The sequence below is a fragment of the Falco rusticolus genome, chromosome 1, assembly GCF_015220075.1.
Source record: "Falco rusticolus isolate bFalRus1 chromosome 1, bFalRus1.pri, whole genome shotgun sequence".
Taxonomy (NCBI): Eukaryota; Metazoa; Chordata; class Aves; order Falconiformes; family Falconidae; genus Falco; species Falco rusticolus.
In genome coordinates, this window is record NC_051187.1 from 42,846,041 (window position 1) to 42,861,735 (window position 15,695).

The following is a 15,695-nucleotide window of genomic DNA, read 5'->3' on the forward strand; positions in this document are numbered from 1 at the left end:
GCATGGCCTGGGCCCAGGGCTGCGCACAAAGTGGTCCTCATGAGCCTGCCTTTTCATGGGGCCAGGGAAACCCAGAACCCCCTGTGCCATGGCAGCCCTGCGCTGGAGTGGGGACACAGAAGCCACAGGCATGCATCTAGGGGGGCTCCATGGGCTCAGGCACCGTAGGTCACCCTCCCAAAATGCCTGCTTCTTAGCCATTTATTACGTTTGATATTATTCTGGGTTCTGAAGCTGGACTGAGTGATCTGTATTTTTCTTGGTGCTTATTATAAAGATAGGTATTACTCAACTCTTCTTCTGTCCTTTGGGACCTCCTTAAGTTCTCAAAGGGAGTCTCTTGTAGGTCAAAAACCAACTGCTTATTCTTTAACTACCATGCACTAGGGAATAAGACCATCTTGACACAAAACTCATTTGGAAGCACAGATTTCATATTTCAGTTTCTATCCTCAGGCAAAGCCTCAAGGGCCCGAGCCCCAACGGAAAACAGAACGGGAACAATGCCCTAACCGTATTAATTCACTTCAGTAAAATCTGTTTCTAATCTGTCGTAATTTGTGAGTAACCATAACAACAAGTAACTGCCAACAGCTGGGACAGTTCAACATACTTGAAACAAAACTTCAATAAAACAATTACAGTGACCTTCCCATGTGCATGCCGGATAGCAGGGAACACAGCATTGCGGGCCACTGCTACATCAATTAGCTTATACCATTATGGCTCAAAAACTGTTAATCCCCATTAAACTCAAAATTCACAGTTTCTATTCTTTCTCAATTAATTCAGTAAGAGCAGCGTGATTGGAAATAAAACACAGATGAAATATATTCAGAGCTAAAAAACAAAGAGCTACTGCTTTTCCATAGTGCCTATTTTCTGAGTGAAATTTAGGGTGGTATTTATTTCCTTTATTTTCTGATTTGCATTCAGGGGCATAGTATTTCTCCATTCTATGCACTGGCCAAAATTTACAGCTCTGAAATACTGATCTCACATGATGCTGTGACACAGGCACAGATCCAGTGAAAGCAATAGCTCTGCTGGAGGTTTGCCATCTTAAAACATCCAAGCATCTGCCCAAGTGGACATACTCATAAACCAAGATAAGCACAGTTTGTATCAGTCCGCAGGTGTGATTCCAAAATTTTTCAGTCTCTCAGTTACCTACCTAACAAGGGTTTGTGAATAACAAGTCTCCTGTTTATGGTAAGAAGCCACTATCAGACTGTGTTTTTTGTAAACCAGTGGCTTCATTTCTTTCACTATTTCCATGAATGAAAGAGAACAAGAAGAATATAGGTAACAAATATCACCACAGACTAAATGTAATTTAATTAAACCAAGTTAAATAATTTGAAATTACATAACATACCTGTAGTCCAGAAACGCACAGTAAAGATGAACTCTGTTACTCTTATTTAGTGCTTGGCTGTACTGTCTGGGAGTCTGCAAGAAAGAAAATACAAACCCTGAAGGAATGCTTAAAAAGAACTAAATTCCACCATTCAACGACTTTAAATTCTCATTGCTATAATAACTTCAATAGACTTATTCTGGATTAACACACCATAACTGAAAGCAAATTTTGTCAGTCTTCATAGATTTACAACGAACTCCACACATGCAAAGGCTGATATTCAGTCTGGGATTAAACTCATGTCACTTTAAATCTGTGTCTCATTTAAGTAAATAGCAAACCTGGATTATTTATTGTATATAAGCACAAATATATGCACTAATTTTTACAGGACTGGGGTGTTATTCTTCAGCATATATTTGGCTTTGTTGGGTTTTGTTCTCATTGGGTAATAAAAATCTCACATTTTAGGATTAATAATACTGAAATATGTGTATTACAATGACCAACTCACAGACATTTTCTTCCCACAACAGTGATTATTTCAAAACAAACTGAAAGAACAATGCCATAATTCAGGATTTTAACACACCTTAGCATTATAATCACATCATTTCTATCTTACATGAACAGATCTAGCCGCTAACTCAATCTCTTCCATTCAGGAAGCTTTGAGACTCCATTCTCCACTCCCGTTACACCAGCTTTGTGACAAAATAATCCAGATTATATTGGAATGAAATAACAGATAAAATATGCAAAATAAGAGGATTTCCAGGATCTGTTCAATCCTTTCTAATACATAAATCCCCAAAGTCCACATTGTGTTGGACCCTACCTTAAGGCACTTTTTTAATTACAAGAGTCTTCAACATAAACAAATCACTGGTGAATTAACAGCCCTTGGATTATTGCAACACAATTCTGCTGTCAAGCCAAAAGATAACCAAGTATTTATTTCCTTGTTTTAGAGAAAGAAGGAAAAAAAACCCCACTGCCTGATCATGCTGAAAAAACTCAACCAAGTACAATAAGTCCCTGATGCAATTTTCCTTCTCCTCTCCCACGAGTCCAACAACGAGTGTCAGGCACAAGGTAGCACAGCTCCCTTCTCACCAGTGATAATAAACCGTTTCTGCCTAAGCCAGGACATTCGCACATTCATACTGGATTTCCACACACTTCAAGTATCTATACTGTAGATAAGGCCATTTACTTCTTCTTAACTCACATCTCTGGGTAACGTAAGTGGAATTTCCTTATCTGCCTGAACAACATCCCCACACAATTTCTAGATCCTTGACCCACCCTGTTTTCCCTAAGCCTTCATTGTAGAAACAGCTGAGACTGCAGGTCAGGCACTCACAGAAGTGGAGCTTCATGAAGAGGAAAGACTGCCACTTATCTGCCAGGGGCCTCCATTGTCCTCTTTGGCTCTGGTGACATCCTGTAGCCTTTTTCCACAAGGGGAGCAAAGGAAACAGTGAAGCCTCACAGCCTTGCAAGCGTGCCACAGTGGGAAGTGATAATGGGACAAGATTCACAACCTGCATCACCAAGAAATATCTTACTCATCTAACCCCCAATCTGCTCATGCCACTTACTTTCCTGCTGTGCTGAAAGATGCAGTAAAACCAAGTATATGATATTGATTTATTGATTAATACAGAGGAGTGTATTAATCTCACCTGTGAAAGCCCTTCCTCATCGCTGTCTGCCCTGTGAAGGCCCCATGCAAGGCTTCAGCATCAAACTGGTACGGTCCCTGCTAGATCCATCAGTTCTGAACTTCCCATTCCTTTCAGGAAGTGCCCCCCCACAAACCTCACCTTTAACAATGGCAGGGGTCCTGTACACCTGCCAAACCACCTACGAAATACAGGGTGTCTTTAAGAAACTGCTTCCTTCACTTAATCCCACCTCTCGCTGCTCAAGAGCGTTCCTGAAGAACACTAGTTCAGAAACTACAGAAAACTAATGATCCATAACCCACAGCTGGAAAACCGCCTGCTGCAACTGCAGTTACTTTGGAGTTTTGCTGGCAGAGTTCATTCTGTTTTACCAGCAGCAAGGGCAGGCAGCGTAATGCTTGCCCATTATGCTGTATAATGTTATGTCCATCATGTCTATAGCTTTCCTGAAGTACGCAACTGAAAGAATCCACAGTCAGTTTGTATTTCAAATTACTTCACTTCCATGGCAGACAAACACTGGTGGAAAGGGGCGGGGGGGAAAGAGATCTGCTGTAATAACAGCTAAGATTGTACAATATCTGTCATTTCTGATTTGTAAGATATCTCTAAATAAATCTTGATTCTTAATACACCAAATGGAAAGGGCACCGCAGGGTCAGGTTGGAAGAAGATGCAGTACTTCAGTTGTGAATCTTATTACACAAATAAAACCCAGATGTATGTTTTACCCTCAGTTATCTCTGACAAGGGAAAAAATATTGGGTTTCTCCATCTTTAACTCTTAAACACAGATGTCACTCATTAGACAAAGAACTACACCAACAGAGGCTACACAGTCTGAGCTGTCCAGAACTGTGTGTGTACCCACATGGAAAAAAGAACAGATAAAGAACGCATATACAAGAAGGGTCCATAGCAATCTGCCTGTTTACTTCTCTTATGCGTCCCATGTTTTGACACACATGACATAGGCCTCACAAGGATCTTCCGTGCCATTTATGACAACTGCATCAAATATTTGCCTTCTCAGACTTCACTGAAAGTTCTGCAACAAAACCGTCACCAGAACAGAGAGCCCCCCAATATATAGCAAACTGGATACAATAAGGAATAAACCCTCTTGTGATCTTCAACGGTTCTACTTCAAAGCACTCCCTAACCTATGAAAAATGAACTGACTGTACCTCAATACCGCATTTCTTAAGCTAAACTGTGTGACAGCTTATATGGGACTTGGACAGTGTAGCACTGAGGATATCGATTTCATGACATCGATAACAGAAAGTTTAATATACAAGTAGGCTTTTACACTAAAAGATTAAGTCACTTAAGTATTTTTATAAAAGCCTGTGAAAGGACAGTTTATGCTTCTTTCAGTAGTGTGGAGAGGGAAAGTACCAGCACGCTAAGTAATCCAGGATCTGTGCATCAGTTCTCCCTAATCTGGGTTCTTTACATCAGTCCTTCTGCGTGGAGAGGGGTACAAGCAGTTTCTTCAAAGAAAAAGAAATTAAGAAATGTTTTCCTCATTAAAAGGGGAAATCAACCTCTTGTCACTGAGAAAGAATGGAAACTCTATGTCTGCCTGATGGCGCAGGTATCTGGAGGAAGGACTGTCTCTGTTTACATCAAGGCTGTTCAGCATCCCTTACACTAACCACTGACCCTCAGTAAATTAGTCAGACTTACAAGCAAACCACAGAAACTCATTGTATGATTTGAGAGCATATGGAGGATATGCATGGATGTGTGATGGGGCTACGGTACTTACACTGCTGGGAACTAGGCACAGGGCCATGGCTTGTGGGTGAAGAGGCCAAAAAAGCAGGGGGGGTGGGGGGGGTGGGGGAGGGGGTGGGGCACAGCGGGGCCGCTCAAAGGACTGCTGGAAACCTTCAGGAAAAGCTAGTTGCAGGAAATGTCATGAACACAACAGCAGAAGAAAAAGAGTCAGCCAGCTGCTGCTGGGAAGGCTAGCCAAGGAAGAGGAGCCAAGAAGAGGGTGGGGTGAACCTTTATGAGATTAGCTTGTTTGTCCTCTCCTCCCCTGAATTTAAAAAGCAAATATTTAGCTGCATAGTGGTGGCCACCAAGGGAGGAGGGTGTGCACCTTCTAATTCAATATGTATTTTTCTCCAATGTGAAGGACAACTCTGTGGGCCAGACCTGCCATTGATCTAAACTCAGCAGCTCCAAGCCCAAAACGTTGGGTGTTGGACTTCTTGTCCAAAGCAGTTGATAATCTACTCTATTAAGTTAAATTTGGAGTTCACTTGCCTGTTTCAAATATACAGTGTTTTGCCTAATTCAGAGATTTTGAAGCCTTGTCTTCTCAATCTCCAAGAATACCATGGATTATTTTGAAGGTGGCAAGAAAAGGCACCAAGACAAACAAGCCTCTTGTCAGTATGCCTGTGTTTGTTGTGCAAGTCCACAGCCCCGCTGAAATATTCTTACAGGTGTATGAACCAAAAGCACTTTTAATTCTGGTTTATGGATCAAACTGGAGACAAAATGATGCTTCTAATTTAAGGATATCCTGTCCTGACTGTGACATCCTGTTAGCATGACCTGTGCAGGGCCACACGGTTTACTGACTTTCCTTTCCACCTTATACGATCTACTTCTAATTCCCTAGAAAATTAAAACTTTAAGGTACATTCATCTGCTCAGTTCCCTGGAAAAAGACAGACAGACAGAAAGAAAGAATAATCACCTGTTTCTATAGTGGCTTCTATGTTTTCTTCCAAGCTGTGAGAAAACTGCATTGCAACAGGCCTTGGGCTTAGACCACTCAACTGTTTCAATTTAAAGTCTGTTTGACTGATTCACCCCAAGATGTAACTAGCATATGTAATGAAAACAATGTTACAAATTGTACAAAAAATAATTTAGCTGATGAATAAGGAGTTTCAGTGTGTTATGCATAAAAGCCAGACCTTTAGCTGCCCCACTGTTGTCAGAGCTCTGCCAACACACACTGAAGCAAGAGCAAAACACTGTAGGCTCCCAGGGTCAACACAACAGCTCACTGAATGTATTTCTTAATCATACAATCATACAGTTAAAAAAAAAAATCCATGCTATCACAAAGGGTGCAAGAGTGAGACATACAACAATATAAAGGAAAAAAACAGTGAAATATCAGAGGCTATAAAGACATCTGAAATTAGAAAATGTTGCCATATGTAACCAAACATGGATCAGGTTTGATCCTTCCTTTGTCTAAGATTCAGAACAGTTGATGCATCAATTTCCTGTAAAAACACTGTTAATCAAATACTGCACCAATAGCCTTCCTTAGTTCTCAAGAGTTCTCCATTTAACAGCTGCTGTATTGGGCAAGCAGTGTGAGAACAAAAAAAGTAATGAAAAAACCCATGAGCAACAGACTGAAAAATATCTTGGCTACTCTACTAGACAGGGACTTTATAAAGAGAGAAAAGAAAGGAGGGGAGTGGATGAGGAAATTGTCCTGGTACTTTTCTTTTTATTATTTATTATTGTGCATAGAAAAAAAAGAATTGTTACTTCTGAACATCTACAGCATCAGAGGATTTTGCTATTTTTCTTAGACTAGAAAGTCCACATCCCTTTAGAATAAAAACACCGTCCTCTTAACAGGATCCCATCTTTCTTATGGCAGCAAACAAGGGGTTTCATCCAACAGCTGCCAAGACAACATTCAACCACTTACAGATCTCAGTGTGGGCTGTCAGGCACTGTGCATCTGTAGGACAGTTCCTTATAAGCGACAGGAACTGAAACTATTACTTGGTGCTCACCTTTCTTCAGCTTCTCTCTTTGACCCACTTCAAGTTACCTGCTTATAGCACAGATAGGCTTCATGGCACCTAGAAAAGCTGAGGCAGTGATTGCTGAATGTATTCTAGGTGCAATGTCATGACAGCATTAAAAGAGCAGTAGCTGTTCTCTCTGTTTGGGTGCTAAATAGTATAAAAGTTATTCCCAAACTACTCAAGGAAAGCTACCATTTTGGCAAAATTGAGTTAAAATTATAATCTCCCTAGACACACATGCATAGCTCCCAAATGGCTTTAATTTTACAGCTAAAAAATCCCCATCCTAACATAGAAGTTATATTCACATAGATCCCTCAGACAGCTAGCACGGCATCAGTGGGTCAGCACTGAGGCCTGGACTCAGGAATTTCTGAGCACAAAGTACCTTGCTCAGCCTCATTAAGCCGCGTATCCTCTATAGACTATGCTTCCATACATTCCTCAATTTCAAAGATCTCAAATATATAACAATATATTTCTTCCCTTTTTTCTTTCTCTTTGGCCTGATGCATATGGGCATGATGAGCATTTTGTATGTATTTGTAAACACGAGGCAGTGACAAGCAGTTGCATGCCAAATTCTTTCAGCTTGGAAGCCAAAACTATTGAAGATGCAGTACCACAGTGTAAAACCACGCCAAACTCCCATTGACTGCAATCTGGATTAATAATATTTACCATATTGTTGTAAATCATGATAATAAATGGAAAGCACAGAAAGGTTGAAAAATAGCCACAGAAAGAAGAAGGTTCATTTATATTAGAGATGCATGGAACTGACTTCAATGGAAAGCATGCACAAATAGAAACTGCAGGATAAGGACCTTTGAAATTCAATTTGGGCAGCAACCTACTTACATGAGTAAATATTTGATGTTTAAAAATTTTAAATGCCAGTCAGTGAGAAATGGGGCTCAGCATGGCAGCCTTTCCATAAGCTCCAATAAACACAGGACTGAACTGATGACCTGTAGGAAAAGCTGCCTTAAAGCTTAATTGAAGAAATTATTTCTCATGTCCCTTAAAACACAGCTCTGTTCCAAAGAAAGACAAAGTGCAAATATTAATATTCTCTCTCTAGAAATAGTCTCATTTAGGTAAATAGCAATACAGCAGTCAGACAGTTTTGATATGCCTTTACAGTTAAAACAGTACATCCATATGTAAGAAAAAAATTTACAAATACATAGCCCTCTAAACCTGCACATGATTTAGACATCTAAGGATGGACTAAGGAGTGCAAAGTTAAGTCACCGATACTGAAACACCTGGGACACGTCTTTGCACCACTTCAAGTTTTAGCAAGTCAATTCACATGAGAGAGCAAGAGCCAGTTTCCTTCCTGCGTGTTATTGATAGAACTGTTTACACAAAGCCAGGGTCATCAAACTTGTTGGGACACTCTGCATTGCCTCCAGATGACTCAGGGTGTAACCTCCAACCAGATATTACCTCTCCAAAATTAATGAATGCAGTCTGGCTCCAACGAGATCTAATTTAAATCAAGTAATTTAAATGCATCTCAGGGAGCCCATGTTGAAGCCGTTACTCATTGCTTAAAAGACCTTATTTTGTTCTTAATGTAATGCAAAGCCCAGCAGAGCAGCTTTTCTGCTTTTGTCATCTCCCCTCCCATCCGGCACACACTCAGAGCTACCAGGACTTCAAAACAGACAGAAGAAGAACCCAGCTTGATTGTCAGGGCTCAGGAAGCGTTTGTTTGACTGGCAAATAAATAAATCAAAGGAAATATATAATTGTTTTCATTGGTAGACCTACCCGAAGTGGAGACTGCTGAGAGGCCATAAACACCAAATCCTACGGGGTCGTTCTCACCTAACCAAGATCTCATGTATGTCTTTTTATGTTCTGATCTGTTTTACCGAATCTGAAGTTAGATGGGCCAGGCTGAAAGTAATCTTTGAGCATGGATGAAGCAAAGCTAACAATACAAAACTACCTCAAACCCAGGCATTTGGCCTGGTTCTTCCAGGAGAAAATTTTGTGAGGTACTACTTGCCAAAGCTGACTATTAATGCAACTGGTTGTCATATTCATTCCTCTGGTCCAAGACTATGTTGCTTTATACTACTTCTGCACTCCTAGGCCCCGTGAAAACACCATTTTTAACGCAAATAAAGCCAAATACTTACAAAGTTGTCTGTGCAAACATCCACCAGCCTTGCAGTACTCCAGTCATGAACACTGCTAGAAGCTTACCAGCCTTTTTGGATGAGGGAACGAGATATTGTTTCAGGTTTTCCCCACCCTTCTTACAATCAGCATATTAAAGTAGATTTTGTAGTCACGCTGATACAAGTCCATGATACATTTCCAAAACTGCTTAGTAAAAGAGATGACAAAGTCTTTTGTTAATTTTTTTGTTTCCTTTTGCTCTGCTTTTTTCTGCTACTCTGCATTATTATATTAAAAATGTATTGCTTTTCAAAAACGAGAAGCAGATGTTCCTTCTATACACCCTTCCTTAAACACCTCTATTTTTCTTAACTTGTGTGAAAGTACTACTAAAGGAAAAGAACTGGTCTGATTGATATTGAAAAGCCTATTTAAAAATGGACATGTTTTCTGATCCAACAGAACCATAATGAAAGAGGAAAACAAAGCTACCCCTGGCCCCGTTCACCTGTAGTATTCTGACACAAGCTGAGATATTTCCCTTTGCCATACAACTGTCCAGGCTCAGCGCAGAGCTGCATAACAGGAAACAACGCCTAGGCAATGACAAGAGCTGTGACAGGGACCAGAAGGCAGGCATAAAGCATTATTATGCATCCTTAAAGGGATGCACGGACTAGAAGCATCTTTAAGAATACTTCTCCCATTATGCAATATTTCCACAATCCTTAGTTTCCAAAACAGTGCTTGGACTTTTCTTCCTGATGGCTTTTCTTTTTTTTTTTAAGAAAGGAAACATTTGCATCAGATGAGAACCATTCAAGACACTCAGATTTAGCACTGAAACTGCAGTTGTGATTCACAATCCCCACGTTACCGGGGTAGAGAGAATTTAAATCAGAAACAAGAAACTGGGACAACTCAGCACTAGCTGGATAGGAGCTGAGCGCTTTGCCTGTTGTGTCGCACAGCCCACGGATGGCAGCGGGACAGACAGGCAGCTAGCACCTGGGAGCATTTGCTCCAATTTGCACAGTATAGTCACCCACACCCCAAACAAGACATGCCTAGATCTTTGATAACTAGATTTCACAAAGCTCAGCTGAGACTGAAACCTCATAAAACAGAGATTCAGTACCTACAAATAACAAGCAACAGCAACAGCAGGAAGCTGCGCCAAATTCAGAAATAACGTGAAGCCACAAACCCCAACAGCAATGGCAAGTCTCACTGGCACTTTCTAGTTTCAGTTTTACATGGTACTTTGCCAAAACACAAATTAATTCTGAATTAGCAAACATCTCTGTTTCCTACAAGACTGAAAGTCATAATTATAAGAAGAATCAATCAATATTCACTCATATCTATTATGGAAAAGGCTTTAGAGACTATCTAGGCAATTTTTCACACAAGGAGCACATAGTAGTTAACCCAAGATGGATTTCCAAGTGAAGAATCAATATGTATAACCTTTTCTAAGTAGGTAAAAAGAAAAAGCACAAAGATGCTCTAATTTTCCCACATAAACACCAAACAGCCTGCGTCCTTATTTTTCAAGAGAACAAGGACTTCAACAGCCTGGAGCAGTGAAACATTAAAATTTCGTGTCCTCTGCATGATAACAACAGGAATAATGGACTGTTTATGGAATAATTGGGAATAAAACATTTATCTTCTTTATGAAGAGTTCAGTGTCCTGCACTTCACCTCCAAGAATAAAATTAGCTTCTGGGAATGGGTTACTTTGGGAGTCTGGGAACACAAGAGGTCTGATATGGCCAAGACTCACCCACGAAAGACAGAAGGCACCATGGGAATAGGAATACGGCAAGAGGGCCAGGGCTGCTGGTCCTGGGGAAGGTTCCCTGAGCCTCCTTTGGGAGCCCAGTTAAGCCAGTGAGGCTTGACCCAGGGCTCCAGCTGAAGCACAGTCCTGTCTCCCATATACACACCTGCATAAGCAAGGGCTATAGCAAACCCTGGTAAGGAGGAATAGAGGCGACAGCAAGAGCTAAGTGAGCACCCAAGCAGTAAGGTCTTCAAGGCACAAGCACAAAAATCCTTTTGCTTTCTGTGTGCACAGCAGGTAACACGACTCCAATTTGTGACACAGATATGCTAATAAGAATAAAATTGTACTCCTGAAGGAAAACGCCAGCCTCTTCAGATGTCAGAAGCCCCTTAGTCAGCTCCAGCAACAGTTTGATCAGGTGTGCATAGCATGCTTTGGGAAAAAACAAGATCTTCTAAGATATTCAGTTGGTTCATCATCATACATTTGTAGAGTCATCTTTGCTAACGTTTCTTTCTAAACAAAGAACCATGTTTTAAATGGTGTTTTGAAGATGTGATTTAATGATAGCTTTAGGAGGAGTTTTAACAGTTCACATCAGAAACAGAGTATCAAGCTTAATGGTAAAAATATTTACCACTCAGTACATTTGTTGCTAATACTTTCTTCTAGGACTGGATTTATATGCTAGTCTTTTCCATTCTCATTAAAATCCCGGCTATGCCAATGTTGCCCCTGAAAAGCAATGCCTCACATTCTTTGGGAATTATATGTGGCAGCCTTTGTTTTATATTGACCCTTTCAGCTCTTGCATTTCTTGACTAGCTGCTAATCGTCATTTATCCTTTCCCTGACTCTGCTAATCTCTGGGCAGTGGGGTGGGACAGGCAGTCAATGGAAGCAACGGAGTATAAATAATGACATAGTACAATAAACATTCCAGTTGCAATGCACATCTCATGACAAAGACTTTCAGAAAGATACAGTGCATGGTACTTCTCCAATAAGACTGTTGTAAGCAGACTGGAAAATATGACAAAAAATTTATTCTTCCTTAAGGCCAAGCTATTCAGGCCCACTAGATGAGATAAGGTAATGTTCATTCTGTGTAGCCACAAAGTCACATGGATTCAGGACACTTGTTCTTATCCCCAAATTCACTTTCCCCATATGACTTTTCACAGGTTCTTTCCTGTCTCTGTGTGTTTCATTTTACATTTGTTATCCTATCTATTTGGTCTGTAATGTCTCAGACTAAAATATGACTCCTATATCTTGTTATGCTTTGCACAGTGGGAATCCAACTAAAGTCTGCAGGGAGCAGTGCAGAAACCTGTTTTCACACACAGCTGAATACTGTGGCATTTTCTGGTAACACCCATGGATCATCTGAATACCTCTTTAAGTACCCAGTGAAACTGAGGGCTTTCTTCCCCTGACCTCTCTCCCCAAACTCCAGGTGGACAGATATAGGTCCATTACTTCACTTGTTCCAGTTTTAGCAAACATACAACCACAGAGTGAAAATTATCTGGGAAAAAAAAAAAAGAAAATTAACCCCAACAAAAATGCAAGTCTTCTATCACATTAATAAGCTACAGCTGCTGTCTTAAGCAGTACAGTCAATAAATGAGACAAGGAACCCATGGCAAGGGAGACGAGGACAGGAGCAGGACTGCTCTGTTCAGATGCAACCCAGATTACACCTCTGATTGGGTCTAAAATTAATCCTCATCCTGAGACAAAAATGCTCTTCTGTAATGCTTCTTAAGCAGCAGAGAGATGTAACACCCCCTCCTGCAAGACTCTCTATTTCCTAGACCTTAACATCCCATTAAGATATTACACTCTCCTAACTAGATCTTTCCAGGATTAAGCTAATGGGTTTCCATTGCTCTTCCCCACCCTCCCCCTCCTTCACCGTGGGAAAAAAAACCTCTGTCAAGAACACATTTTTCTTCTGATTTGAATCTTTTCTCCCATTCATGTACATTTGCCAAATATGAGTTGTCTTTTAGTCTGCTGCCTGAATGGGGATGAAATTCACACAACTGTTTAGTTTAGTGTAATTTTTCATTCACAGGAAGTGTCAGGGTGCCAGAACTATTTGATGTGTGCATCAGCCACGTCCAACAAATTGAGAACCAGTCTGGAATTAGGCCTGGTCCATTAACTCCAGCTACAAAGTTGAGTAATATGAGACTAAACCACTGAGTTCATTTTTCAGATGAGAAAATGGAAGTTATGAAGCTTTGTGTATGTCTCTAGACATAACGCAGATAGAGATATTGTTGCTAATACAGCAGTGACAGAAAAATAGCCAACTCTGAAGGCAGGGCCCCTTGCTCTGCTGTGGCTCTGGCACTGCACAAGGACAGTGGCAGGTGGCCGCAGGGCTGGCACAGCCAGCCGCCCTCCTCCAGCACCTCGCGGAGCCCTGGGCAGCCGGTGCTGGCGAGCCAGGGGGAGCCACTCCACCAGCTGCCCAGGAGCCCTGGCACTGCAGAAACACTACAAAGGCGACTTCAAGACTGTGTTTTCAGAAGCACAATAGATGCAGCACTCCTGAGAAGCTGGAGCTCTGAATTTTCACTGTATGGGGCTTTTTTCAGGATAACCAGGATGAAAGTTTTAAAGCAGGGGTACATTCAACCTTTCAGTCTTTCGACACTTTGCAAGTACTACCAGCTTCTCCTCTTTTTCTTCAGCTAAAAGTCCACACAAACGTTCAATCAAGACAGTTGTGTGCAGCTACGCAAACCCAAAGCGCCCTGCAGCAGGCTCGAAGAGGAACAAGCAGCCTGATAAGGTATTACTGCCTGCCGGCTGATTCATCTAGGCATATCATAAAGCACCACACAAAGGCGTCTTCTGCTATAAATTTGAATACTTCCAAAATTACTCAGCTCCCAGTCTGCACTGTTTGTCTGGAGCTCAGTTTTTCCATGTGATTCCTGAAATCAGCCATGAGTCCCTCTGGAAACTGATCTACTGGTTTGAGGAATGCAGCTATGGTCATTAGAGCTTTGCAAAATCTCCAAACTCGCTTGTCAATTACTTAGTACAACAATTTAAAATGGGCAAAGAATGCGAGACCTTAACGTTCTCCCTTCAATGGAAATGCTGCTACACCCCCTTCCTTTCTTGTACCTCAGTGAAATGTCACTGTGTGGTAACCTGTTTTTTTAAGCATCTTGAGAAGACGCAGTGGCCAGTAATCAAGCAACGTACCAGAGGGCCACACTCCAGTAAGCTCCTGTGACCCAGGCACCCTGTAAATCAACTGCCATCTTTTCTTTTCTTGTTTTTTTTGTTTGTTTGTTTGGGTTTTTTTAAGTAAAATATATTACATAAATAAGGGAAATGCTTTCAGGTCTAATAAAACTATAATCATATGCAAACAGAAATGGCTGACTGCACAGTTTAATTTACTAGGATAATTCTACAGAACTTCAGAGAAATTGCAAACCAAAACCCAAAAGCCTTCAGCAAACGGCTGCGTGACAGTAGCTTTATAGGGCTCAGTGGCTCCTGTTCTGTTCCCACTGAACCCAGTAGGGAAACTCCTAGTGACTTCAGCAGCTACAAGGCACAACATTCCTGTTCTGCTGTGATTAAGAGTTATTACAAAGAAAGATAACCCAGTTTTAGGAACACAGTGTCTCAGAACATCACAGCAACTATTCAATGCCATCTGAGTCCTAGTTCGGGATGCTTTATACATGGAGCATGGAGATTTCTTTCTTTTGGTATACATGTTATTTTTGGAAACATAGTTGCTAGTGTTTATGGGAATATTTCCAATGGGGCAACACTTCCAATTAAGAACTCATTTTTGTATTTTATAAGTACTTTAGTAAGCGGCTGTCAGCATTAAAAAAAAATGTATTTTTTTAATAAGCAGATGATGGTTAACCTGTCACAGAATGACATGCAGTCCAAGTAAGTCAAGAGATTCCTGCCAACCATTACTTATAATTTAAGAACTTTCAGTATACTGATAACCAAAAATGACACATGCTATGCATATCTATCCCACATCCGTATCATCTACTGCTTATTTAGGAATACTTAAAAAGTGGTTCATTTAAAAAACGCGAAGTCATTTCTTACATAGATGAGAGGCTCTTTCGCAAACCCTTGTGGTACGTAATTCAAAACCAAGTATTTCTAAAAACGGAGAACAGGAGAAAAAGGAAAAACAACCTTCCCTGGAGATGTAATTAGATTCTCTTCAGCACAGTAAGCTATCAGAGGCATCAGTGCTATCACTGGAATTTTTGGACTGCCCTGCACACGCAAGACTTTGCTGCAGTTAAAGGGAGCATCACACAAGCACTCTCATAAAACTGTATCGTAAGGCTAAAATTCACCTAGCAGGGACCATGATCACCATAGGGCATAGCCCAGGTTGTGCCCGCTAATAAATCTGAAGGTTAAAGCATCAGAGTGAGACAGCCTTGAAAGTCAATACAAAGAAAAGGAACATAATTTAAACGCAATCTCCTAGTTTATGGCCAGCCTTTCATTATGGTCTCCTTGTGCTACACAGAATCACAAAGCAGAAGAGCCTGGGGAAGGAGACAGGGAGATGGGAAGAGGGAAAGAAAAACACATCCCTTTCTTCCTCTTGGACTCAGCCATGTGTACGATGACTTTGTAATCTAAGAGTACTTCACATTAAAGGACTGCAAGAAAATACAACTCTCAAAAGTAGTAAAACCCCATCTGAAATGTTATGTACCTACAGGATTATCACTAATACCTCTTCAAACTGTGCTGCACAACAGTCAGCTACCTCTGGTGCTGCCCAGTATGTTAGGTACAATTTAAATAAGATGCACCCAGCGAACACAGTGGAGAGCAAAGAGTAGCCCAGGGAATCTTCTAAGCACTTGCAACAGGAC

At 40.9% G+C, this 15,695-nt stretch overlaps 1 protein-coding gene across 3 annotated transcripts in view; it reads right to left on the minus strand.

The window, feature by feature from the left end:
* The window catches only part of ADGRD1 (adhesion G protein-coupled receptor D1), a 160,651-nt gene that overhangs the window by 69,591 nt on the left and 75,365 nt on the right, over positions 1–15,695 (minus strand). For all 3 annotated transcript variants that reach the window (XM_037376884.1, XM_037376893.1, XM_037376876.1), the window contains one exon: positions 1,379–1,452. In XM_037376884.1, coding sequence (XP_037232781.1) covers positions 1,379–1,452 — 74 coding nt within the window. The remainder of the gene's footprint in view (positions 1–1,378; positions 1,453–15,695) is intronic.